The 27721-nt window shown below is 49.5% G+C and overlaps 1 protein-coding gene across 5 annotated transcripts in view; it reads right to left on the bottom strand.

Annotated features, from left to right (window-relative positions):
• The window catches only part of LOC135054888 (uncharacterized), a 131149-nt gene that overhangs the window by 92663 nt on the left and 10765 nt on the right, over positions 1 to 27721 (bottom strand). For 3 of the 5 annotated variants that reach the window (XM_063958344.1, XM_063958343.1, XM_063958340.1), the window contains exons 3-4: positions 3458 to 3574; positions 1360 to 1475 (exon numbers count right to left, since the gene is read on the bottom strand). In XM_063958344.1, the coding sequence (XP_063814414.1) occupies positions 1360 to 1475; positions 3458 to 3574 (233 nt within the window). The remainder of the gene's footprint in view (positions 1 to 1359; positions 1476 to 3457; positions 3575 to 27721) is intronic. The other 2 variants (XM_063958341.1, XM_063958342.1) reach the window with 2 other exon arrangements.

Here is a 27721-nt window from a genome sequence, read left to right on the forward strand (position 1 = left end):
GGTGCTCTACTATGTGGCATTGCATATAGAAAGGGCACTACTGTGTCGGCTAATGTAAATAAAGAGCAATAGGGTGGGGTGTAATGTGAATAAGGAGCAATGCAGTGTGATATAATGTGAATAAGGGGCTCTACTGTGAGGAGTAACGTTTATAAGGTAAAGTGATACTACTTTGGGATGTAATGTGAATTATGGACACTATTGCATGATCACATGTGGATAAAGTTGCAGTACTGTGTGGCGTAATTGGAATTGGGGTTACTATTGTGTGGCCATGCCCCTTGCCAGCAAAAACACACCCCTTTTTGGGCTGTGTGCCAAATGTGCGAACTGTTCCTATTTAAAATATAGGGGGTACAAACACCAAAATAAGGACTGCTATGGATGAGGGGTGGTGGTGCTGAAAAAGAGGTGCAAGGTCAGAGGCAGAAACAGCGGTGGTGCTAGGGGGCACCAGCCAAAATCTTGCCTAGGGCATCATAATGGTTAGGGCCGGCTCTGCTGTGTCCTATAGTAAATGTCTGCTGCTTTCCCTATTCAGTTACTGGAAGTGTAACACAACAAACATGATCCCATTCAGGACCATTTATGGGTAGATGAAGCCGTACACACAGGGAGGTTGGAATGCAGAGAGATTGACAAATGATGGGCATAGAAAGGTGAGTGGCAGCCATAAACTTGTCTGAGAATCCATAAAGAAACAAGCATAAGGGGGAGCAAGGTGTGTAAAGGGGAGAGATACAGGAGCTGTGCAGGGAGGCTGGGAGATACAGACAGGAGCTGTGCAGGGAGCAGGAGCTGTGCAGGGAGGCTGGGAGATGCAGAAAGGTGCTGTGCAGGGAGGCTGGGAGATACAGACAGGAGCTGTGCAGGGAGGCTGGGAGATACAGGCAGGAGCTGTGCAGGGAGGCTGGGAGATGCAGACAGGAGCTGTGCAGGGAGGCTGGGAGATACAGGCAGGAGCTGTGCAGGGAGGCTGGGAGATGCAGACAGGAGCTGTGCAGGGAGGCTGGGAGATACAGGCAGGAGCTGTGCAGGGAGGCTGGGAGATACAGGCAGGAGCTGTGCAGGGAGGCTGAGAGATGCAGACAGGAGCTGTGCAGGGAGGCTGGGAGTTGCAGACAGAAGCTGTGTAGGGAGGGTGAGAGATACAGACAGGAGCTGTGCAGGGAGGGTGAGAGATACAGACAGGAGCTGTGACCTCCCCCTTCCCCTATATAAAGCCTAGGTGTATTCTCCGTTCTCCAGATACCCTGTGACCTCCCCTATATACAGCCTAGGGGTTTTCCCCCTTCTCCAGGTACCCTGTGACTTCTCCTATATACAGCTTGGGTGTATTATCCTCCTTTTGCTGCTTACTTTGATCAGCCGGGATGAAGACCAGCAGCCGCAGCAGGCAAGACTGGAGCTGAGGATCAGCGGGAAGCAGGGGAAGCAGTCACAGGCAATAGTCAATGCTCCTCTGCAGCAATCTTCTAGGAACAAGAAGAAACAAATACATGAATGTGGGCAATACTCAGAGCTAGATTTACCCACACTTGCCTACTTTTGAAAAGGCATTTCAGGGAGACTATGAAAGTAACAGCTATTAGCGCGGGCGCATACCACTACACCGGAGAGGCGAGTCATGAAAATTACTTACATCCAACTGTAAATGAGCCCCAAAGTTAGTAAGATCTAGTTTTTGAAGAAAAGACACTGATATTTAGCAGAATTTGCTCGGGTATTGTATTTTACAAGAGGTTCCATATACTGTAAGTGGCCACGAGAAACCTTATTTAAAACGCATGTAGCCATAGGGATCATTGTGCCTTATAACCAATGCAGGGAAATGGCTGATGATCCCATTTGAAAGTATGTATCTCTGATTTATTTTTCCCCCCAAGAATGTAACAGCTGCATAATGTGGGATAAGGTGCAATCAGGGAGATTGCTGGACTATTCAGGGAGTGAGGGAGATTGCTGCTGTTTCAGGGAGTCTCCTGCAGAATGAGGGAGGGTAGGCAACTATGGATTTACCATATAACTTTTAGAATCCCATTCATAATTCCATTTAGTGCCCTCTATGGCTTTTCATTGGGGGTGCAATTTGGACACATTGCCAGGTAAAGGAAAGTGGGGAATGGGGACAGGAGGGGTTTCTGGACTGGGGAAGATCTGTGTGTAATGGGGTGAGGGCAGCACCTCTGACAAATGTGGGGGAGAGGTCTCCTGTCTATAGGACGTGTTCTACAGAATGGTTCAGTATTATTACACTGTACATAGCAATGTCCTTACAATACATTCATCCCCCCCCCCTTTCCATTCTGCATTACTTCCCGTTACTTTTATAACAACTCCTAACTCAGCATTCATTTAAAGTAAGTTGCCAAGACATACAGCGATCAGCCATACCATTACCACCACAGCACTTACTGTTACCAGAATCCCCTGAATTATGATGTCACTGGTTACCAGGCAACCAAGACATACATTGCCCAGTGATTCTACTGTCTCCTGCTGGATTCCTAAACAATGTCACTTCTCATGTGACTGCTTTCACTGACTGTTCCCTGTTGACAAGGTGATTTTACATTTTCATCCTGAAACATGTAATTACATATGGGCTGCCCTCAGCAGCTAATACAATCAGGGCCCGAGGTTTACACAACACGAGATCTCACTTGTGTGAAACAAAAACAAAAATTTGCTCAAAAGTAATGGCGGGTAATCTGATGTGCAAGACTAGCAGCCCTGGAATGGAGTCTAAAGGTGATACCCACACCACAAACACATATAAACACACTTGGAACGATACCCTTCCCACTGGCGCTTGTCCTCAGGTATTACTAGCCGGCAACAATGTCACTCTAATTGTTAGTCCCAAAGGAGAAATCCTTCTGTTAAGAATCAGTCAACACAGGCGTTTACTTTCCTCCTCTCTCCTCAGTCTTCCATACACAAATGTATATAGTGTAATATTGTTTTCATAAATCAGGCATAAAACTTTAAAAAAAACAACATTAAAATCCCCATCACTATGGTAACATAAGCATGCAGGACATATTAGGGTACAGCCACCCAGCAGCAGAAATGCAACAATTACCGGCTCAAAGGGCAGATCTGACAGAAAGCAGTGCTTTAGCGCATAGTTAGAAAAACACCAGGGGCCCGGGTAATCTCCAGGAGGCGCTTCAATACCGGACCGTCCACGTCTGTTCCAGCTGGATGCCCCTCAGGACACAGACGCGTTTCAACCTGCCACGGGTCTTTTTCAAGGTAAGTCCACAAAGTGCATAACTCCAAAGTCCACCCATGCCCCCTTACATACCCCCATCGGCGACTCTCCTCACTTCCACACACCTGTACACTGCACATAAAACAACGACACTACCCCGCTCACTTCTGAAATGACAGTCAGAAAGAAATATCTGTGTCACTGAATTAGAGTTAATAATATAAAGTTTCATAAAATGACCTTCTCCTTCCATACGCTGACAGCAGCAGGGGCCGTGACTCTGGGCACATGGCAAGTACAGCGCAGACTCTCCCCTCTGATCTACATACAGCGTCAGGGTTAGCGGGGAACGGCTGTCTGCAAAGTAAGGGGAACATATGGATGACAGAATATATAAAAGAGGAGGCATTTCTTCTAAATTTTCTAACACGGCCTCTATATAAAAACGAGTTTTATGGTAAGAACTTACCGTTGTTAAAACTATTTCTGCGAGGTACACTGGGCTCCACAAGGAAAGACATAGGGGTGTAGAGTAGGATCTTGATCCGAGGCACCAACAGGCTCAAAAGCTTTGACTGTTCCCAGAATGCATAGCGCCGCCTCCTCTATAACCCCGCCTCCCTGCACAGGAGCTCAGTTTTTAGTTAACCAGCCCAATGCAGTAGCAATAAAAGAGACGACAATGGTTAGTAGCCACATACACCACACTCTCACGACAGGAGAAGTGTCAGCGGTTAATGCCATACCAACCCAAAGAAGCTAAGTGCGTCAGGGTGGGCGCCTTGTGGAGCCCGGTGTACCTCGCAGAAAGAGTTTTAACAAAGGTAAGTTCTTACCATAAAACTCGTTTTCTGCTGCGGGGTACACTGGGCTCCACAAGAAAAGACATAGGGGATGTCCTAAAGCAGTTCCTTATGGGAGGGGATGCAGTGTAGCGGGCACAAGAACCCGGCGTCCAAAAGAAGCATCCTGGGAAGCGGCAGTATCGAAGGCATAGAACCTTATGAACGTGTTCACAGAGGACCACGTAGCCGCCTTGCACAATTGTTCAAGGGTCGCACCACGGCGGGCCACCCAAGAAGGTCCAACAGACCGAGTAGAATGGGCCGTAATGTGAGCAGGAACTGATAGACCAGCCCTCACAGAAGCATGTGCAATCCCCATTCTAATCCATCTGGCCAAAGTTTGCTTGTGATCAGGCCAGCCCCGTTTGTGAAATCCAAACAACACAAAGAGAGAATCAGATTTCCTAACAGAAGCAGTTCTCATCACATAGATACGGAGAGCCCGTACCACATCCAAAGACCGCTCTTTGGGAGACAGATCAGGAGAAACAAGTGCCGGAACCACAATCTCCTGGTTAAGGTGGAATGAAGAAACCACCTTAGGTAAATATCCGGGACGAGTCCTAAGAACCGCCCGGTCACGGTGAAATATCAGATATGGGGAACTACAAGACAAGGCACCCAAATCCGACACTCTTCTAGCTGAAGTAATAGCCAGCAGAAACATCACCTTAAAGGAAAGCCACTTAAGATCAGCTGAACCAAGAGGTTCAAACGGAGACTCTTGTAACACCTCTAAAACCACCGTCAAGTCCCAAGGAGCCACAGGCGGGACATAGGGAGGTTGGATACGCAACACACCCTGAGTAAAGGTATGCACATCAGGTAAGGTCGCAATCTTTCTCTGAAACAACACAGACAAGGCAGATACTTGAATCTTGAGGGAGGCCAGACGCAGGCCTAAGTCCAGGCCCTGCTGAAGAAAGGCAAACAACTTGGCTATACTAAACTTGGAAGCGTCATAATTGTAAGATGCGCACCAAACAAAGTAAGAATGCCAGACCCTATAGTAAATCCGAGCAGAAGCCGGTTTCCGGGCCCGCAACATAGTTTGAATGACCGCCTCAGAAAACCCTTTAGCCCTTAAGACTGAAGCTTCAAGAGCCACGCCGTCAAAGACAGCCGGGCTAGGTCCTGGTAGACACAGGGGCCCTGAACGAGGAGGTCTGGGCATTGTGGAAATAGAATTGGATGCTCTGACGATAGGCCCTGCAGGTCTGAGAACCAGTGCCTTCTGGGCCACGCTGGAGCTATGAGAAGCAGAATTCCTCTTTCTTGCTTGAACTTCCGAATTAAAACTGGGCAGGAGTGACACCGGAGGGAACACATACGGCAGCCGAAACCTCCACGGCACCGCCAGCGCATCCACGAATGCTGCTTAAGGATCCCTTGTCCTTGCTCCGAAGACCGGAACCTTGTGATTGTGTCGAGACGCCATCAGATCCACGTCTGGAAGGCCCCATTTTTCCACGAGGAGTTGAAACACTTCTGGATGGAGGCCCCACTCTCCGGCGTGTACGTCCTGACGACTGAGAAAGTCCGCTTCCCAATTCAGGACTCCCGGAATGAATATTGCCGATATGGCCGGTAGATGGCGTTCCACCCAATGTAGAATCCGTGAGACTTCCTTCATTGCCAAACTGCTTCGAGAGCCACCTTGATGGTTTATGTAAGCCACTGTGGTGGCATTGTCCGACTGTACTTGAACAGGACGGTTCTGAATTAAATGCTGGGCCAGGGTCAACGCATTGAAGACCGCCCGTAATTCCAGACTGTTGAACGAGAGGAGAGATTCCTCCTTGGTCCACCGACCCTGAAGGGAGTGTTGCTCCATCACCGCTCCCCAACCTCTGAGACTGGCATCTGTCGTCAACAGGACTTAGTCGGATATCCAGAAGGGACGGCCCCTGCACAATCGTTGGTCCTGGAGCCACCAGTGCAGCAACAAACGGACCTCCGGAGTCAATGATTCATGTGAGACCTGATCCGGTGAGGTAGGCCGTCCCACTTGGCTAGAATTAGCCTCTGGAGGGGGCGAGAATGGAATTGAGCATACTCCACCATGTCAAATGCTGACACCATGAGGCCCAGCACCTGCATCGTCGAATGTATCGACACTTGCGGACGAGAAAGGAAGCAACAAATCCTGTCCTGAAGCTTCAGGATTTTCTCCTGAGACAAGAATAACCGCTGGTTGTGAGTGTCCAATAGCGCTCCCAGGTGAACCATGCTCTGAGCAGGGATCAGGGAGGATTTCTTCCAGTTGATGAGCCACCCGTGGGCTTGTAGAAACCAGACAGTCATATCCAGATGACGTAGGAGAAGTTCTGGGGAATTTGCCAGGATTAACAAGTCGTCCAGATACGGCAGTATCCTGACCACTTGACGGCGGAGTACCACCGTCATCACCGCCATAACTTTGGTGAAGACACACGGAGCCGTAGTTAAACCAAAAGGTAACGCCCGAAACTGGTAATGGAGGTTGCCAATCGCAAACCTCAGGTATTGCTGATGTGACACTGCTATAGGAATATGCAGGTAAGCATCCTGTATGTCCAGGGAGACCATGCAGTCCCCAGGTTCCAAGGCCAGAACTATAGAGCGAAGAGTTTCCATACGGAACTTGGAAACTTTCACAAACCTGTTCAATGCTTTGAGGTTGAGAATGGGCCGGGAGGACCCATTCGGTTTCGGGACCAGAAACAGCGGGGAATAGTACCCCCGGCCCCTCTGAGCAAGAGGCACCTGTACGACGACTCCTGTATCCAGGAGGGTCTGTACCACCGAATGTAGAGTGTTTGCCTTTGTCTGGTCCAACGTCCCGTCTGTCTGGCAAAATCGATGAGGGGGTCGGTTTTTGAAGGCTATGGCATAACCTCGTGTGACGACTTCCCGTACCCAGGCATCTGAAGTGGTCTTCAACCATTCCTGGGTATACCCTAGAAGCCGGCCCCCCACCCTGGGATCCCCCAGCGGGGGGCCCACCCCATCATGCGGCAGGCTTATCGGTCTTGGCAGCTGGCTGACGGGCAGCCCAGGCTCTTTTGGGCTTCGGCTTACCAGGTTTGGAAGTGCGGGCCTGCTTGTTGTACGCCTGACCTTTTGCTTTACCTGAAGGACGAAAGGGGCGAAAGGAAGTACCTTTAGCCTTCGACACAGAAGGAGCGGTACTTGTCAGACAGGCAGTTTTGGCAGTAGCCAAGTCAGCCACTATCTTATTTAAGTCCTCCCCAAACAGAATATCTCCCTTGAAAGGGAGTAACTCCAGGGTTTTTCTAGAATCCAGATCCACAGACCAGGATCTCAGCCACAATATCCGGCAAGCCAGGACTGATGTAGTAGAGGCCTTGGCTGCTAGGATACCTGCATCAGAAGCCGCCTCTTTAATATAGTGAGAAGCTGTGACAATATATGACAAGCATTGTCTAGCATGGTCAGAAGAGATTTCAGCTTCTAACTCTAGGGCCCATGCTTCAATAGCCTCTGCAGCCCATGTTGCTGCAATAGAGGGCCTTTGTGCAGCACCCGTGAGGGTGTAAATCGCTTTTAGACAACCCTCCACACGTTTATCCGTAGGCTCTTTTAGAGACGTGACAGTAGTGACAGGTAGAGCTGAGGAAACCACCATCCTAGCCACATGTGAGTCTACTGGAGGAGGCGTTTTCCAATTTTTAGACAGCTCTGGCACGAGGGGATAGCGAGCCAGCATCTTCTTTTGAGGCACAAACTTCTTTCCCGGGTTTCCCCAGGGTTCCTGACGTATATCCACTAGGTGGTCAGAGTGAGGTAAAACTTGTTTAACCACCTTCTGACGCTTGAACCTATCTGGTTTCTTAGGAGGGGCGGATGGCTCGGGATCATCCGTAATCTGTAAAATCAATTTAATAGCCTCCAAAAGATCAGGAACATCCACATGTGAACTACCCTCCCCCCCAGCATTATCTGTGTCAGAATCTGTGGGGTCAGTGTAAGCGCCATCTTCATCAGACAAGGTGTCAGTGACAGCAGTGGATTGTGAGGAGATAAGAGTTTGCTTAGAGGACCCCTTGGTCTTAGGCGAGCGAGGGTCAGACTTTTTAGTAGTCAAGGACTGGTTCAACTTCTTCAATTGAGCAGACAAATGATCCGCCCACGGCGGGTTAGCTGCAGGGACCACATACAGGTGCACCGGCATAGGAGGTCCCATAGGGGGTGTTAGTTTAGTAACTAGCGTATGTAGAAGCGTGGAGAAAGTAGCCCACGGTGGGTCATTATGCACCCCCGTTGCCACAGTCCCACTGGGGGGCAAGGAGCCCCCAGAACCAGAGCCCACAGCTACTATGGTCTCCTCATAGGGATCTGTGGCTTCAGCAACACCGGCAGTGTGTTCAGCCCCAGAACCGTTACCTTCAGAAGCAGACATGATATAACTTGCAATATCAGGTAACACAATACAATTGTCAGCAGCACAATACCTCTTGCCCAAACCCGTGCGCAGTGTAGTCAGCACAAGCAGGGATACAGGAGAGATATGGTGACTAAAATCACAGAGAAAAATATGTATTAAAGTATATCTTGTGCAAATCCTATATAATTATAAAACCTGATGCACCAAGCCCCCTCAGGTTATAGAATATAGGGATAGCAAGTTGAGTGAGAGACACAAAATGGAAACCTCTCAGCAAGCTAATGCACACACATATAGTCACAGTTATACAATGCAGAGGTTATTACTAACAATAATACTGCACTGGACCAGCTTATATATATAGCTAAGTAGTCAATAGATATAACACTGCACAGTAAGAACTGGATGTATATCACAGGGTACTTGTACCAGAGAACTCTGACTAAATGCACTCTTTCTTAACTAGCACTGTCTAATTGACATGTAGAATACTTAAGTGTCATGTAAAGGCACAGCGCTGTCAACCAGGCGGCTTTACAAAGGAGGATTTGCCCAAGCAGTCCCAGGAACAGTGTAGCTGAGAGTAAAGGGCGCCCACACACTGTCAGGGAGTGAGGGAGAGACAGATATGCAGCTCCAGGGTGGGAACATTTGCTGGAAATGGCGCCCTGGGGATGGGGGAGGGGCTCCAGGTCTAAGCCTTATCCCCTCTGCTGGCAAAACCACCAGGTACTGCGGGCTACACACAAAAAAAGGTTTTAAGAGAAAACCTGACCTGCACCCATGCCCTGGTGATCTAGAGGGATCGCCTGTACTGCCACAGTGTCCGCCGCCAGCGCGCGCGGCCCACCTCCCACCGACTACGCCGGATCGCGACAAAGCACGGGTCCCGCGAGCAGGACCCACTCACCACCTCCCGAATCGCGGCCACGCGATCCCGGAGAGCCCCCGTTGTGTGTGCCTGACTCAGAAGAAAACCGGAGCCTCCTACTGTAGTTACCCGGCAACCAGGGCTCGGGAGTGTACAGCGCCGCTGGGGAGAGATGGAGCTGCAGCAGTGAATGTCACTAGACATGTACACACTGCTACAGCCCTTGAAGTCTTCACTTTTCTTCTCAAAAAAGCTCTTCTTAGGCCTGCCTGGAGCAGCCCCTCTGTTATGTGCCTGCTATCTGCGGCACCAACTACAAAACTGAGCTCCTGTGCAGGGAGGCCGGGTTATAGAGGAGGCGGCGCTATGCATTCTGGGAACAGTCAAAGCTTTTGAGCCTGTTGGTGCCTTGGATCAAGATCCTACTCTACACCCCTATGTCTTTCCTTGTGGAGCCCAGTGGAGCCCGCAGCAGAAATCATAAATCTAACCAATGCATATTGCCTTTTCTAAGCCTAAAGGTGCATACACACGGTGCAATGTGTGCTTACTACATAGTCTAAATCGTAAGAAAAGTGAATACTGTGTGTATACAGCTTGCGGTATCGATGCACGCTCCCATTGGGTCGGTATCGCAAGAAAAAATAGACTGTGCAGGCATGGCAACTTTGACTCTATTATGTACAATCTTGTTTCTAGTATAGTCAAAATTGCACCATGTGTATAGTCAGTATCGGTGGTTCTGGGCTCCGGGGAGTTCAAGGGAAATCGTAACATCAAAAATAGTATTTTAATTACCTACCGGTAAATCCTTTTCTCGTAGTCCATAGAGGATGCTGGGGTTCCATTTAGTACCATGGGGTATAGACGGGTCCACTAGGAGCCAGGGGCACTTTAAGAGTTAAATAGTGTAGGCTGGCTCCTCCCTCTATGCCCCTCTTACCAGAATCAGTCTAGAAACTGTGCCCGAGGAGACGGACATACTTCGAGAGAAGGAAATACACAGAAAGTGGTGAGATTCACACCAGCTCACATATAACAAAAGGAAAGGCAAGCTAACCAAACTGAAATGATTCGGCAACGACTGAACCAACAATACTTAACCAAGTAACAATGCAGTAAAACGAAGAAGTGGGCGGGCGCCAAGTATTCTCTATGGACTACGAGAAAAGGATTTACCGGTAGGTAATTAAAATCCTATTTTCTCTTACATCCTAGAGGATGCTGGGGTTCAATTTAGTACCATGGGGATGTACCAAAGCACCCAGTGCGGGAGGGAGAGTGCTGAGGTTCCTGCAGAACAGATTGACCAAACTTTGGGTCCTCAGAAGCCAAAGTATCGAACTTGTAGAACTTAGCAAATGTGTTCGACCCTGACCAAGTAGTCGCTCGGCAAAGCTGTAAAGCCGAGACACCACAGGCAGCCGCCAAGGAAGAACCCACTTTCCGTGGGAGTAGAGTGGGCCTGAACAGATTTTGGACTCTGAAGCCTGCCGTAGAATAAGCATGCTGGATAGTAAACCTGATCCAGCGAGAAATCGTCTGCTTAGAAGCAGGATACCCAACCTTGTTGGGATCATAAAGGACAAACAGAGTGTCTAACTTTCTGTGATGAGAACTTCTCTTCACATAAACCTTCAAATCCCTCACAACATCCAAGGACTTTGAGGCAATTGAGGAGTCAGTAGCCACTGGCACCACAATGGTTGGTTGATATGAAAAGACGATACAACCTTTGGAGGAAATTGCTGACGCGTTCTGAGCTCTGCTCTATCTTCATGGAAAATCAAGTAGGGGCTCTTGCATGACACTGCTCTCAATTCTGACACACGTCTAGCAGATGCCAATGCCAACAGTGTGACCGCCTTCCAAGTAAGAAACTTGCCGAGCTAAGATCTGGCATTCAACCTCCATGCCGTCAAACATAGCCATGGTAAGTCTTGATAAGCGAATGGCCCCTGTTGCAGAAGGTTCTCGCGAAGAGGAAGAGGCCTCGGATCTTCCAGCAGTAACTCCAGAAGATCAACGTACCAAGCCCTTCTTGGCCAGTCCGGAGCAAGGAGGATCGCCTGAACTCTTGTTTATTAGTTTGAGAATCCTTTGAATGAGTGGAAGTGGAGGGAACACATACAATGACTTGAACACCCACGGAGTCACCAGGGCATCCACTGCCACTGCCTGTGGGTCTCTCGACCTGGAACAGTACCTCCGAAGCTTCTTGTTGAAGCGGGAGGCCAACATGTCTATTTGAGGTACGGCCCAAAGACCTGTCACCTCCACGAACACCTCCTGGTGGAGGACCCACTCTCCTGGATGGAGATCGTGTCTACTTAGGAAGTCCGCTTCCCAGTTGTCCACTCCCGAAATGAAGATTGCTGACAGCGCCACCGCGTGCTTTTCCGCCCAGAGGATGATTCTTGTCACCTCTGACATCACAGCTCTGCTCTTCGTTCCGCCCTGTCGGTTTATGTAGGCCACTGTCGTTACATTGTCCGTCTGAACCTGAATGGTGTGATCTTTCAGAAGATGTGCTGCTTGCAGAGGACCGTTGTACACGGCCCTTAGTTCCAGATTGTTTATCGGAAGGATGGATTCCAGACTTGACAACCTTTTTTGGAAGTTTTTCCCCTGGGTGACTGCTCCCCAACCTCTGAGACTTGCATCCGTGGTTAGAAGGATCCAAGTCTGAATCCCGAACCTGTGGCCCTCTAGTAGGTGAGAAGTTTGCTGCCACTAGAAGAGTGAAAATCTGGCTTTCAGCGACAGACGTATCCCCCTGGTGCATGTGAAGACGTGATCCCGACCACTTGTCCAGGAGATCCAGTTGGAAGGACCGTGCATGAAATCTTCCATACAGTAGAGCCTCGTAGGAGGGAACCATCTTCCCCAGAAGGCGAATGCACTGATGAACCGATACCCAGGTTGGCTTCAAGACATCCCGGACCATTGTTTGTATCACCAACGCTTTCTCCTCCGGCAGAAACACTCTGAACTTCCGTGTCAAGGATCATCCCCAGAAAGAACAGCCTCCTTGTCGGCTCCAGATGCGACTTTGGAAGATTCAGGATCCATCCATGATCCTGTAGCACAGGCCTGGCCAACGTGTGGCTCTACAGCTGTTGTAAAACTACAAGTCCCATCATGCTTTGCCACAGTTTTGCTATTAAGGAATGCTAAAACTGTGGCAGGGCATGCTGGGATGTGTAGTTTCACAACATCTGGAGAGCCACAGGTTGGCTAGGCCTGCTATAGCAGTTGAGTCGAGAGAGCAATACTCTGTAACAGCTTTTCCCTGGAAGACGCCTCTATCAGCATATCGTCCAGATAAGGAATTATGTTCACCCCCTGCTTGCGGAGGAGTAGCATCATCGCCATGACCTTGGTGAACACCCTTGGTGCCGTGGAGAGACCAAACGGTAGTGCCTGGAACTGATAGTGACAGTCCAGCAGCGCAAATCTGAGATAAGCCTGGTGAGGGGGCCAGATCGGGATGTGAAGGTACGCATCTTTGATATCCAGGGATACCAGGAATTCCCCCTCCTCCAGACCTGAGATCACTGTTCTCAGAGACTCCATCTTGAATTTGAATTCCCTTAAATAAGGGTTCAACGACTTTAGATTTAATATTGGCCTGGCCGAACCATCTAGTTTCGGTACCACAAACAGGTTTCAATAATAACCTTTGTTTGTTAGGTGAGGTGGAACTGGAACAATGACATTTGACTTTAGCAATTTTTGAATGGCTTCCTGTAGGATAGCGCTTTCTGTCAGCAAAGCTGGCAAGCCTGACTTGAAGAATCTGTAAGGTGGGAGTTCTTGAAACAGCAGTCTGTACCACTGGGTAACAATATCTAGTACCCAGGGATCCAGGCATGGGGACGCCCAGACATGACTGAAATTTCTTAGTCTTGCTCCCACCTGCCCGATCACCAGGCTGGGAGGTCCACCGTCATGCCGAGGATTTAGAGGAAGTAGAACCAGGTTTCTGTTCCTGTGAACCTGTGGGTGCAGGTTTTCGGGATCACCACCTCTAAAGAAAGTGGAGGGGGATTTGGACTTTTTAACGTTGGCGGTCTGAAAGTACTACACTGTTGACGGAGGAAAGGACTTCCTAGTCAGTGGTGTAGGAGAGGGAAGAAAGGTTGACTTACCCACAGTTGCTGTGGAAATCCACGCATCCAATGCTACCCCACACAGAGCCTGACCTGTGAAGGATAGGCTCTCCACACTCTTCTTGGATTCCGTGTGTAATTTGCTATATATAATGATTTGAGTATAGTCTCAATCTTGCGGTCGGCCGACTCTTTTAAAATGGTGTACCCTGGGACAGATAAAACCACTTTCTTAGACAACTTAGATACAGAAGCGTCAACTACTGGTGGGTTTTCCCACTTTTTCCTATCCTCCTCAGTGAAAAGGAAAAGCAATGAGAACCTTTTTAGGGATCTGGAACTTTTTCTCCGGGTTTTCCCAGGATTTTTCAAACAATGCGTTTAGTTCCTTAGATGCAGGGAAGGTGAGGGAGGCTTTCTTTTTCTCAGTAAAGTAAGCCTCCTCAACCTGCTCAGGTACCTTGTCAGTAATGTGTAAAATGTCCCTAATGGCCTCAATCATGAGTTGCACCCCCTTAGCAAGGGATGTCTCCCCCCCCAGTATATCCCCCACACCGTCTCCTGTTTCAGAGTCGTTATCCGGGTCGGCTTGCGTTATTTGGGCAAGCGCACGCTTTTTAGGGTATATACCAGGGTTTTTGGATGAGGTAGTAAGAGCAGAAGATGACAAAACCTCTACAAAACCTGTGTTTCAGTCTCATTATAAGCTATCCTAGATGAAATCTGGGATATCATTCCCTTAATAGAAGCCACCCACGGTGGTCCGGATTCAGAAGGCTGAAACAGTATAGTGCATTCCTGAGTACATGGAATAGACTCCTCTGGAGAAGATACATACTCTGCAGCACAAGACACAGAGTCCCTAGACATGGCAATTGAGATATATACACATACACACACAGGAAAATGTCAGACACCATTTTCCCCGAACTACCTTCAGAGAGACACAGAGTATAAGGAGCCAGCACACACAACGACCCAGTAGGCAGTTATGATGATAAATGCCTGGCGCAGACTGAGTAACCTTAACAGATTAAAACAGTGAATAACAGTGAATAACACTCTTTCCCCTGTCTATACCACCCTGGTACCGCTGAGGATAGCTGGAGGTTTGTAGAGGGCAGCGCTCCCTGTCAGCGTCTGTTAGCTGTGATCTGCAGGGAGAAAATGGCACTGGTGCTGGATCCGCTCTGAGGAGAAGCCCCGCCCCCTGTAATGGCGCGTCTTCCCGCACTTCTTGTATTATACTGGCCTGAGTTAATAAGCAGCTAGCAGCAGTACAAGTCCATGATAGCCTATGTGACCAGTTTTTAGGGTATTGCGCTGGCCTAGGGCGCCCCTCACAGCGCTGCACATCTGTACCTCTGAGCCCTCGGGAGCGCAGCCTCTCAGAGCTGCGCTCCCACCCTTGTGCCGCCATTCTCGACGGCGAACCGCTTACCGGGGCACCGGCGTCATACTCACCATCTCGATCTTCTGGCTTTGTTAGGGGGTGGCGGCCATGCTGCGGGAGTGAGTGGTCGCCTCGTGGGCTTGCGATCATCACCCTCAGGAGCTCAGTGTCCAGTCAGCGGAGATAGGGGCCATTAACCTCTAGGGTTGGATCCTACTCCCCCTAAGTCCCACGAAGCAGGGAGGCTGCTGCCAGCAGCCTCCCTGTACCTAACTCTTTTAACAAAACAATAAAACCAGAAAAGCTTCTAGGAGCTCCCCTAGCTGTGACCGGCTCCACCGGGCACATTTTCTAAACTGTGTCTGGTAGGAGGGGCATAGAGGGAGGAGCCAACTCACACTATTAAACTCATAAAGTGCCCATGGCTCCCAAGGGACCCGTCTATACCCCATGGTACTAATGTGTACCCCAGCATCCTCTAGGACGTAAGAGAAATCTTCCGTACTGCAGAGCCTCGTAGGAGGCAACCATCTTCCCCAGAAGGCGAATGCACTGATGAATCGATACCCGGGCTGGCTTCAGGACATCCCGGACAATTGTTAGTAACACCAACGCTTTCTCCGGAAGAAACACCTTCTGTACTTCCATGTCAAGGATCATCCCCAGGATCATCCCCGGCTCCAAATGCGACTTTGGAAGATTCAGGATCCATCCATGATCTTGGAGTAGTTGAGTTGAGAGAGCAATGCTCTGTAACAGCTTCTCCCTGGAAGACGCTTTTATCAGCAGATCGTCCAGATTATGGGGGTAATTCCAAGTTGATCGCAGCAGGAACATTTTTAGCAGTTGGGCAAAACCATGTGCACTGCAGGGGAGGCAGATATAACATGTGCAGAAAGAGTTAGATTTCGGTGTGGTGAGTTCAATCTGAAATCTAATTTGCAGTGTAAAAATAAAGCAGCCAGTATTTACCCTGCACAGAAATAAAATAACCCACCCAAATCTAACTCTCTCTGCAAATGTTATATCTGCCCCCCCTGCAGTGCACATGGTTTTGCCCAACTGCTAAAAATTTTCCTGCTGCGATCAACTTGGAATTACCCCCATAATCTGGACGATCTGCTGATAAAAGCGTCTTCCTGCTGCGATCAACTTGGAATTACCCCCTATGTTCACACCCTGCTTGCGGAGGAGTAGCATCATCTCCGCCATGACCTTGGTGAACACCCTCGGTGCCATGGAGAGGCCAAACGGCAGTGCCTGGAACTGATAGTGACAGTCCAGCAGCGCAAATCTTAGATAAGTCTGGTGAGGCGGTCAGATCGGAATGTGAAGGTACGCATCCTTGATATCCAGGGATACTAGAAATTCCCCCTCCTCCAGACCTGAGATCACCGCTCTCAGAGACTCCAACTTGAATTTGAATTCCCTCAAATAAGAGTTCAACGGGGGGAGGAGGGGGCCTAGCGGGACATGGAGTAGCAGCTCGGTGCGGGCACTCTCCACCCTAATCATCCGAACTGCCTATCCTGTGGTGCCCCCCGAGCCCACTATACCTTATATGGTGGGGGAAGGAGCCGAGCCGCCGGGGAGCTGCAGTGGTCCGCCGAACGAGCGCTGGATTCCGAGGTACTGAGCACCGCATCTCCTCACCCCAGGCTTCCCAAGATGGCGCAGTGACTTCCGGTCCCGGCTCTCCAGCGCACCTTCCCAGTGTGTGCCGCGCGGGACCCGCACTCGCAGGGACAGCTCTAATTACTCTGCCGGAGCCTGCATATAGCTCTCCTGAGCCAGCCCAGCGTTGCTGTGGGCAGTGGTGAGCGCGAAAAAGTTAGAGAGCGGGTTGGGGAAGTCAAGACCCGTACCTCTACGTTGGAGGATAAGATCTCACCGCAAGGCTCCCGCGTTACCGCCATCGATGGTCAGCTGTCCGATATAAAAGGCAAAATGCTAGATATGGAAGGCAGACTCAGGAGGAATAATATTCGCTTTGTGGGGCTTCCGGAAAAGGAGGAGGGCACTAATCCGGAGCAGTTTGTTGAGTCTTGGCTGAAAAATTCCCTCGGTGCTGACTCCTTTACGCCTTTCTTCACAGTTGAACGGGCTCACAGAATCCCTTTCTGACCACTGCCACCGGGTGCGCTACCGCGCACACTGAAAGCGAAATTTCTCCATTACCGAGACCGGGACGCTGTATTATCTCTGGTGCGCACTAAGGGCCCCCTGTTATGGAACGGTTCCAAAATTTCTGTGTTTCCTGACTTTGCGCTGGAGGTGTGAAAAGACCGTGCACAGATTATTCCGATTAAAAGACGTCTCAGGGAACTTAAGATACAGTATGCAATGCTTTTTCCTTCTAGGCTTAGGGTGGTGGCGGACGGAGAAACAAAATTCTTTGCTACGCCTCGAGACGCTGCCCTGTGGCTAGACCGCTGGGCCCCGGCTAGACGGCACTTGCAGCTGATCCTTAATGTCTGGTTTTTCTTTATATATATGCTAACTAGGTGCTTCATCGCGCCCTACGGGCGCTCTTCACACCGTCGGAAGGGGCTACGCCCCCTTAACCCCTGCACGCCTTTCTGGGGTTCAATATATGGAGTATTACCTGCATTCCTAGTTTTGTTAGTGTTTGAATATTGCACAATGATAGGGCGTCCGATGGTGAAGGGGGCGTAGTCCCTTGCAACAGGAAGGGGTTTGGGGAGTGGGGACCGCGGATGGGGGAGGGGGTATGAAGACGCTGTGGGTGGGGTAGGAGCAGGGGTGTCGCAGGTGGGGGATGGCAGCTGCAGGGCTGTTGCGGATGGAGGAGGGGTTCCGAAGGCGCTGCAGATGGGGAAGGGGTGGGTGCGGGTGTGCAGTGGATGGGGGAGGTGTCCAGGGGGCGCGGTGGGTTGGGGAGGGGTGGATGCGGGGGTAACGTGGGTGGGGGAGTGGCGGGTGCGGTGCTGTTGCGAATGGTGTAGGCGATGCGGATTGGGAAGGACCTGCTGCGTGGGTGGGGTAGGGGATCCAAAGGTGCAGCGGGCGGGGGAGAGCCAGATGCGGGGTGTGGCGGATGGGGGAGGGGCTGCTGTAGATGGGGGAGGGGTTTGGAAGACACTGCGGGTGGGGTAGGGGGTCCGAAGGCGCAGTGGGTGGGGGTGCCACGGGTGGTGGAGGGGCAGGTGCGGGGGATGGGGAGGGGTCCAGGGGCGCTGCAGGTGGTGGAGGGGCAGATATCAGTGCACATAGTCTCTGTGGTAGTTAGTGAGGGTTGGTGATGGTGTGAGAGGGGTGAAGGCCAGTACACAGACAGGCAGTTAGAGAGCAGGATGAGGGTGACAGGGCATAGGGAGTACTTAGCAGATATAGGGGTGGGCTACAGGTGTGATGTCACAGTGTGTGTACCTTTGCTCTCATGTGTGAGGTATGTGAGGTATATGTGAGGTATATGTGAGGTATGTGTGAGGTATGTGTGAGGTAAGGATGTGCGGGTCGTGGTGGCCACTAACCTCCAGGCTGCTACTGTGAGATGGTGACTGCAGAGGGAGGGAGCTCAGACCCAGCAGCAATGGGTCGTGGTCAGCATTCCTTCCTGGCCCCGTTCCGCCGCACACTGTCCGCCCGTCTGACGGGCGTCATTCCTCCATCCTGCATGACAGCGTCAGCTGCTGTGATCACGGAGCATAGGTAAGCGTCCGGAGCCCTGTGGGCGGGCAGGCATGGTGTTTCCCTGGAGAGGTGCGGCGCGCGTCCTTAGGCTGCAGACGGAGGGAGCTCCGGCCCAGCAGCAATGTTGATTAGTGCGTGTCCCGTCCTGGCGCTGTCCCGCTGCACATGCTCCGCACCGTTTGCCGCTGAGCATGGCAGCCCTTGTCTGTATGCTGCAGATGCTGATCTAGCGGTGCCTGAGCTAGCGTCCTCTCCCTGGGGTGTGGGTGTCAGGCGGCAGGTATGGTGTGTAGGTGGGAGAGGATCTGCGGGCGGCGACTCGCTGCCTGCAAGTACCCTCCATATCAGAGCTGTTCCCCTCCCTGCAGATAGTGTCAGTGGCCGTGGTGTACTTTTGCTACTGGTGGCCAGGGCCGGTGCTAGGGTGTTCGGCGCCCCCCTGCAAACTATGAATTTTGCGCCCTCCCATATTCCTTTGTTGTGCATCGGGAAAAGTGGTGTGGTTTCACAACTAAGGGGCATGGCCACACAATAGTACCCCCATTTAAAATTACGCCACAATGTAGCACAATCTTATTCATCTTATACGTAATGCCCCACCCGTAGTAGTAGCGTCCTTATACGTAATGCCCCACCCGTAGTAGTAGCGTCCATATACGTAATGCCCCCCCAATAGTAGTAGTGTCCTTATACATAATGCCCCCCCAGTAGTAGTAGCAGTTATATGCAATGCTCCCCAACAGTAATAGTAGCGTCCTTATACATAATGCCCCCCCAGTAGTAGTAGCATCCTTATACATAATGCCCCCCCAGTAGTAGTAGCATCCTTATACATAATGCCCCCCCAGTAGTAGTAGCGTCCTAATACATAATGCCCCCCCAATAGTAGTAGTGTCCTTATACATAATGCCCCCCCAGTAGTAGTAGCAGTTATATGTAATGCCCCACAACAGTAATAGTAGCATCCTTATACGTAATGCCCCACCTGTAGTAGTAGCGTCCTTATACGTAATGCCCCCCAGTAGTAGTAGCAGTTATATGTAATGCCCCCCAACAGTAATAGTAGCGTCCTTATACGTAATGCCACCCCTGTAGTAGTAGCATCCTTATACATAATGTGCCCCCAGTAGTAGTACCGTCCTTATACATAATGCCCCCCCAGTGGTAGTAGCATCCTTACATGTAATGCCCTCCCAGTAGTAGTAGCACCGTCCTTATACATAATGCCCCCCAGAAGTAATAGAGTCCTTATACATAATGCCCCCCCCCAGTAGTAGCGTCCTTATATGTAATGCCCCCCAGTATTAGTAGCCTCCTTATACGTAATGCCCCCCCTATAGTAGTAGCATCCTTATACGTAATGTCCCACTATAGTAGTAGCGTCCTTATACGTAATGCCCCCCCATAGTAGTAGCGTCCTTATACGTAATGCCCCCCCATAGTAGTAGCGTCCTTATACGTAATGCCCCCCCTATAGTAGTAGCGTCCTTATACGTAATGCCCCCCCATAGTAGTAGCGTCCTTATACGTAATGCCCCCCCTATAGTAGTAGCGTCCTTATACGTAATGCCCCCCCTATAGTAGTAGCGTCCTTATACGTAATGCCCCCCCTATATTAGTAGCGTCCTTGCATGTAATGGCCCCCTCAGCAGTGGCGTCCATAAAGTGCGCACACACAGACAGACCTCACACACACACAATTCACACATATATACAAACACACACACCCCACCATATATACACACACACACACACACACACACTATATACACACACACACACACACACACACACACACACACACACCCACTATATACACACACGCACACACATTTCTCTCTCACCCTCCACTTACCAAGTCTGGCTGGCCGTCACTGCAATGCTGATTCCACCACTGTTCAGCTGTCTGGTCCCGTGTAGCTCCGCCCCTCTATTCCGTGTAGCTCCACCCCCTCGCGACGCAGTAGCTCCGCCCCCTCGTGGCGCCGTAGCTCCGCCCCCTTTTCGGGATCCGCACTGCACAGCACACAGCCCGCTGTCAGAGGTGATTGGGGGGGGGGGGGGGGGGACAGGCACAGCAGCCGGCAGCTAGTGGCCATCCTCACCTCCTATACTGTAAGGTAGGGACTTGCACCTGACTGCTGCTGGCACTGGGTATGGGGTAGCTCTCTGCAGCAGATGCAGTTGACTCCGCCCAGCTCTGTGACTCCGCCCAGCGTTACGAGCACAGAGTCACAGATTAAGGCAAATATATAGGAGATGTTTATTGCTGATATCCATGTTGCAGTATGTTGTCCGGATGACGCTACGTTAACTCTGTTAGTATCATCTCACTCTACTGATGTTTCGGTAATTTTTGTTTTCTATATTTAGGGCTCGGGGTGGTGTCTCCACACTTTTCTCATGTGAGGGTGGGAGACCTACGCCTTTGTCTTTAGGTCATTTAATTCATTGCCTTTTTATGTTGGTATAGTAGTTTTTTTTTTCTTCTTGGGGGACCAGTTTATTGGGATAAAGTATGCCACAGTTTGGGTGGGTATACAGGGAGGGGGGACAGGATGGGAGGGATTGTAATTTGTTGTCTGTTTTTTTTTCTGTTTTTATTGCAAACGCTGTGGTCTCTTCGATTTCTTTAACTATGTTTGGTGCTAGGGTTGGTGGCCTGTGCAGGATACGCGGGACTGACCATAATCCTTGTTTTGCCTTGACTTATGGCCTCTAACCATCTTAAAGTTCTGTCCTGGAATGTCCGGGGACTGAACGATAAAGTTAAACGTTCCCTTGCGCTCCGGCACTTTAAACAATATGGTGCGGACATAGTTTGCCTTATGGAGACCCACCTGGTGGGGGCAAAGGTCCTAGCTCTCATAAATACCGTGGGAGGGCTGGGCATACCACTCCACTCATACATCTCACTAACGGGGTGTGTCAATTTTAGTTCGACGGTCAGTCCCGTTTGTCCTTGATCAGGTTCAACTGGATCGGTGGGGCCGATATGTTTTCCTGAAATGTCAAGTATATTCCATGTCATTGCGTATCCTTGCCGTTTATGTGCCGCCCCCCCTACTCCCCAGAGGTTCTTAATAGAGATGAGCGGGTTCGGTTTCTCTGAATCCGAACCCGCCCGAACTTCATGGTTTTTTTCACGGGTCCGAGCAGACTCGGATCCTCCCGCCTTGCTCGGTTAACCCGAGCGCGCCCGAACGTCATCATGACGCTGTCGGATTCTCGCGAGACTCGGATTCTATATAAGGAGCCGCGCGTCGCCGCCATTTTCACACGTGCATTGAGATTGATAGGGAGAGGACGTGGCTGGCGTCCTCTCCATTTAGATTAGAAGAGAGAGAGAGAGAGAGAGATTGACCTGATTTACTGGAGCTTAGGAGTACTGTAGAAGTGTAGAGAGTGCAGAGTTTACTAGTGACTGACCACAGTGACCACCAGACAGTGCAGTTTTATTTAATATATCCGTTCTCTGCCTGAAAAAAACGATACACACAGTGACTCAGTCACATACCATATCTGTGTGCACTGCTCAGCCCAGTGTGCTGCATCATCTATGTATATATATCTGACTGTGCTCAGCTCACACAGCTTATAATTGTGGGGGAGACTGGGGAGCACTGCAGTGCCAGTTATAGGTTATAGCAGGAGCCAGGAGTACATATTATATTAAAATTAAACAGTGCACACTTTTGCTGCAGGAGTGCCACTGCCAGTGTGACTGACCAGTGACCTGACCACACTGACCACCAGTATAGTTAGTAGTATACTATATTGTGATTGCCTGAAAAAGTTAAACACTCGTCGTGTGACTTCACTTGTGTGGTGTTTTTTTTTTTATTCTATAAAAAACTCATTCTGCTGACAGTGTCCAGCAGGTCCGTCATTATATAATATATACCTGTCCGGCTGCAGTAGTGATATATATATATTTTTTATATCATTATTTATCATCCAGTCGCAGCAGACACAGTACGGTAGTTCACGGCTGTAGCTACCTCTGTGTCGGCACTCGGCAGTCCATCCATAATTGTATACCACCTACCCGTGGTTTTTTTTTCTTTCTTCTTTATACATACATACTACTACATCTCTTTATCAACCAGTCTATATTAGCAGCAGACACAGTACAGTACGGTAGTCCACGGCTGTAGCTACCTCTGTGTCGGCACTCGGCAGTCCGTCCATAATTGTATACCACCTACCCGTGGTTTTTTTTTCTTTCTTCTTTATACATACATACTACTACATCTCTTTATCAACCAGTCTATATTAGCAGCAGACACAGTACAGTACGGTAGTTCACGGCTGTAGCTACCTCTGTGTCGGCACTCGGCAGTCCGTCCATAATTGTATACCACCTACCCGTGGTTTTTTTTTCTTTCTTCTTTATACATACATACTACTACATCTCTTTATCAACCAGTCTATATTAGCAGCAGACACAGTACAGTACGGTAGTCCACGGCTGTAGCTACCTCTGTGTCGGCACTCGGCAGTCCGTCCATAATTGTATACCACCTACCCGTGGTTTTTTTTTCTTTCTTCTTTATACATACATACTACTACATCTCTTTATCAACCAGTCTATATTAGCAGCAGACACAGTACAGTACGGTAGTTCACGGCTGTAGCTACCTCTGTGTCGGCACTCGGCAGTCCGTCCATAATTGTATACCACCTACCCGAGGTTTTTTTTTCTTTCTTCTTTATACATACATACTACTACATCTCTTTATCAACCAGTCTATATTAGCAGCAGACACAGTACAGTACGGTAGTCCACGGCTGTAGCTACCTCTGTGTCGGCACTCGGCAGTCCGTCCATAATTGTATACCACCTACCCGTGGTTTTTCTTTCTTTCTTCTTTATACATACATACTACTACATCTCTTTATCAACCAGTCTATATTAGCAGCAGACACAGTACAGTACGGTAGTTCACGGCTGTAGCTACCTCTGTGTCGGCACTCGGCAGTCCGTCCATAATTGTATACCACCTACCCGTGGTTTTTTTTTCTTTCTTCTTTATACATACATACTACTACATCTCTTTATCAACCAGTCTATATTAGCAGCAGACACAGTACAGTACGGTAGTTCACGGCTGTAGCTACCTCTGTGTCGGCACTCGGCAGTCCGTCCATAATTGTATACCACCTACCCGTGGTTTTTTTTCTTTCTTCTTTATACATACATACTACTACATCTCTTTATCAACCAGTCTATATTAGCAGCAGACACAGTACAGTACGGTAGTCCACGGCTGTAGCTACCTCTGTGTCGGCACTCGGCAGTCCGTCCATAATTGTATACCACCTACCCGTGGTTTTTTTTTCTTTCTTCTTTATACATACATACTACTACATCTCTTTATCAACCAGTCTATATTAGCAGCAGACACAGTACAGTACGGTAGTTCACGGCTGTAGCTACCTCTGTGTCGGCACTCGGCAGTCCGTCCATAATTGTATACCACCTACCCGTGTTTTTTTTTCTTTCTTCTTTATACATACATACTACTACATCTCTTTATCAACCAGTCTATATTAGCAGCAGACACAGTACAGTACGGTAGTTCACGGCTGTAGCTACCTCTGTGTCGGCACTCGGCAGTCCGTCCATAATTGTATACCACCTACCCGTGGTTTTTTTTTCTTTCTTCTTTATACATACATACTACTACATCTCTTTATCAACCAGTCTATATTAGCAGCAGACACAGTACAGTACGGTAGTCCACGGCTGTAGCTACCTCTGTGTCGGCACTCGGCAGTCCGTCCATAATTGTATACCACCTACCCGTGGTTTTTTTTCTTTCTTCTTTATACATACATACTACTACATCTCTTTATCAACCAGTCTATATTAGCAGCAGACACAGTACAGTACGGTAGTTCACGGCTGTAGCTACCTCTGTGTCGGCACTCGGCAGTCCGTCCATAATTGTATACCACCTACCCGTGGTTTTTTTTTCTTTCTTCTTTATACATACATACTACTACATCTCTTTATCAACCAGTCTATATTAGCAGCAGACACAGTACAGTACGGTAGTCCACGGCTGTAGCTACCTCTGTGTCGGCACTCGGCAGTCCGTCCATAATTGTATACCACCTACCCGTGGTTTTTTTTTCTTTCTTCTTTATACATACATACTACTACATCTCTTTATCAACCAGTCTATATTAGCAGCAGACACAGTACAGTACGGTAGTTCACGGCTGTAGCTACCTCTGTGTCGGCACTCGGCAGTCCGTCCATAATTGTATACCACCTACCCGTGGTTTTTTTTTCTTTCTTCTTTATACATACATACTACTACATCTCTTTATCAACCAGTCTATATTAGCAGCAGACACAGTACAGTACGGTAGTCCACGGCTGTAGCTACCTCTGTGTCGGCACTCGGCAGTCCGTCCATAATTGTATACTAGTATCCATCCATCTCCATTGTTTACCTGAGGTGCCTTTTAGTTGTGCCTATTAAAATATGGAGAACAAAAATGTTGAGGTTCCAAAATTAGGGAAAGATCAAGATCCACTTCCACCTCGTGCTGAAGCTGCTGCCACTAGTCATGGCCGAGACGATGAAATGCCAGCAACGTCGTCTGCCAAGGCCGATGCCCAATGTCATAGTACAGAGCATGTCAAATCCAAAACACCAAATATCAGTAAAAAAAGGACTCCAAAACCTAAAATAAAATTGTCGGAGGAGAAGCGTAAACTTGCCAATATGCCATTTACCACACGGAGTGGCAAGGAACGGCTGAGGCCCTGGCCTATGTTCATGGCTAGTGGTTCAGCTTCACATGAGGATGGAGGCACTCAGCCTCTCGCTAGAAAAATGAAAAGACTCAAGCTGGCAAAAGCAGTAGCACCGCAAAGAACTGTGCGTTCTTCGAAATCCCAAATCCACAAGGAGAGTCCAATTGTGTCGGTTGCGATGCCTGACCTTCCCAACACTGGACGTGAAGAGCATGCGCCTTCCACCATTTGCACGCCCCCTGCAAGTGCTGGAAGGAGCACCCGCAGTCCAGTTCCTGATAGTCAGATTGAAGATGTCAGTGTTGAAGTACACCAGGATGAGGAGGATATGGGTGTTGCTGGCGCTGGGGAGGAAATTGACCAGGAGGATTCTGATGGTGAGGTGGTTTGTTTAAGTCAGGCACCCGGGGAGACACCTGTTGTCCGTGGGAGGAATATGGCCGTTGACATGCCTGGTGAAAATACCAAAAAAATCAGCTCTTCGGTGTGGAGGTATTTCAACAGAAATGCGGACAACAGGTGTCAAGCCGTGTGTTCCCTTTGTCAAGCTGTAATAAGTAGGGGTAAGGACGTTAACCACCTCGGAACATCCTCCCTTATACGTCACCTGCAGCGCATTCATAATAAGTCAGTGACAAGTTCAAAAACTTTGGGTGACAGCGGAAGCAGTCCACTGACCAGTAAATCCCTTCCTCTTGTAACCAAGCTCACGCAAACCACCCCACCAACTCCCTCAGTGTCAATTTCCTCCTTCCCCAGGAATGCCAATAGTCCTGCAGGCCATGTCACTGGCAATTCTGATGATTCCTCTCCTGCCTGGGATTCCTCCGATGCATCCTTGCGTGTAACGCCTACTGCTGCTGGCGCTGCTGTTGTTGCTGCTGGGAGTCGATGGTCATCCCAGAGGGGAAGTCGTAAGACCACTTTTACTACTTCCACCAAGCAATTGACTGTCCAACAGTCCTTTGCGAGGAAGATGAAATATCACAGCAGTCATCCTACTGCAAAGCGGATAACTGAGGCCTTGGCATCCTGGGTGGTGAGAAACGTGGTTCCGGTATCCATCATTACTGCAGAGCCAACTAGAGACTTGTTGGAGGTACTGTGTCCCCGGTACCAAATACCATCTAGGTTCCATTTCTCTAGGCAGGCGATACCGAAAATGTACACAGACCTCAGAAAAAGAGTCACCAGTGTCCTAAAAAATGCAGCTGTACCCAATGTCCACTTAACCACGGACATGTGGACAAGTGGAGCAGGGCAGGGTCAGGACTATATGACTGTGACAGCCCACTGGGTAGATGTATGGACTCCCGCCGCAAGAACAGCAGCGGCGGCACCAGTAGCAGCATCTCGCAAACGCCAACTCTTTCCTAGGCAGGCTACGCTTTGTATCACCGCTTTCCAGAATACGCACACAGCTGAAAACCTCTTACGGCAACTGAGGAAGATCATCGCGGAATGGCTTACCCCAATTGGACTCTCCTGTGGATTTGTGGCATCGGACAACGCCAGCAATATTGTGTGTGCATTAAATATGGGCAAATTCCAGCACGTCCCATGTTTTGCACATACCTTGAATTTGGTGGTGCAGAATTATTTAAAAAACGACAGGGGCGTGCAAGAGATGCTGTCGGTGGCCAGAAGAATTGCGGGACACTTTCGGCGTACAGGCACCACGTACAGAAGACTGGAGCACCACCAAAAACTACTGAACCTGCCCTGCCATCATCTGAAGCAAGAAGTGGTAACGAGGTGGAATTCAACCCTCTATATGCTTCAGAGGTTGGAGGAGCAGCAAAAGGCCATTCAAGCCTATACAATTGAGCACGATATAGGAGGTGGAATGCACCTGTCTCAAGCGCAGTGGAGAATGATTTCAACGTTGTGCAAGGTTCTGCTGCCCTTTGAACTTGCCACACGTGAAGTCAGTTCAGACACTGCCAGCCTGAGTCAGGTCATTCCCCTCATCAGGCTTTTGCAGAAGAAGCTGGAGACATTGAAGGAGGAGCTAACACGGAGCGATTCCGCTAGGCATGTGGGACTTGTGGATGGAGCCCTTAATTCGCTTAACAAGGATTCACGGGTGGTCAATCTGTTGAAATCAGAGCACTACATTTTGGCCACCATGCTCGATCCTAGATTTAAAGCCTACCTTGGATCTCTCTTTCCGGCAGACACAAGTCTGCTGGGGTTGAAAGACCTGCTGGTGAGAAAATTGTCAAGTCAAGCGGAACGCGACCTGTCAACATCTCCTCCTTCACATTCTCCCGCAACTGGGGGTGCGAGGAAAAGGCTCAGAATTCCGAGCCCACCCGCTGGCGGTGATGCAGGGCAGTCTGGAGCGACTGCTGATGCTGACATCTGGTCCGGACTGAAGGACCTGACAACGATTACGGACATGTCGTCTACTGTCACTGCATATGATTCTCTCACCATTGAAAGAATGGTGGAGGATTATATGAGTGAC

Source organism: Pseudophryne corroboree, chromosome 3, assembly GCF_028390025.1.
Source record: "Pseudophryne corroboree isolate aPseCor3 chromosome 3, aPseCor3.hap2, whole genome shotgun sequence".
Classification (NCBI taxonomy): domain Eukaryota; kingdom Metazoa; phylum Chordata; class Amphibia; order Anura; family Myobatrachidae; genus Pseudophryne; species Pseudophryne corroboree.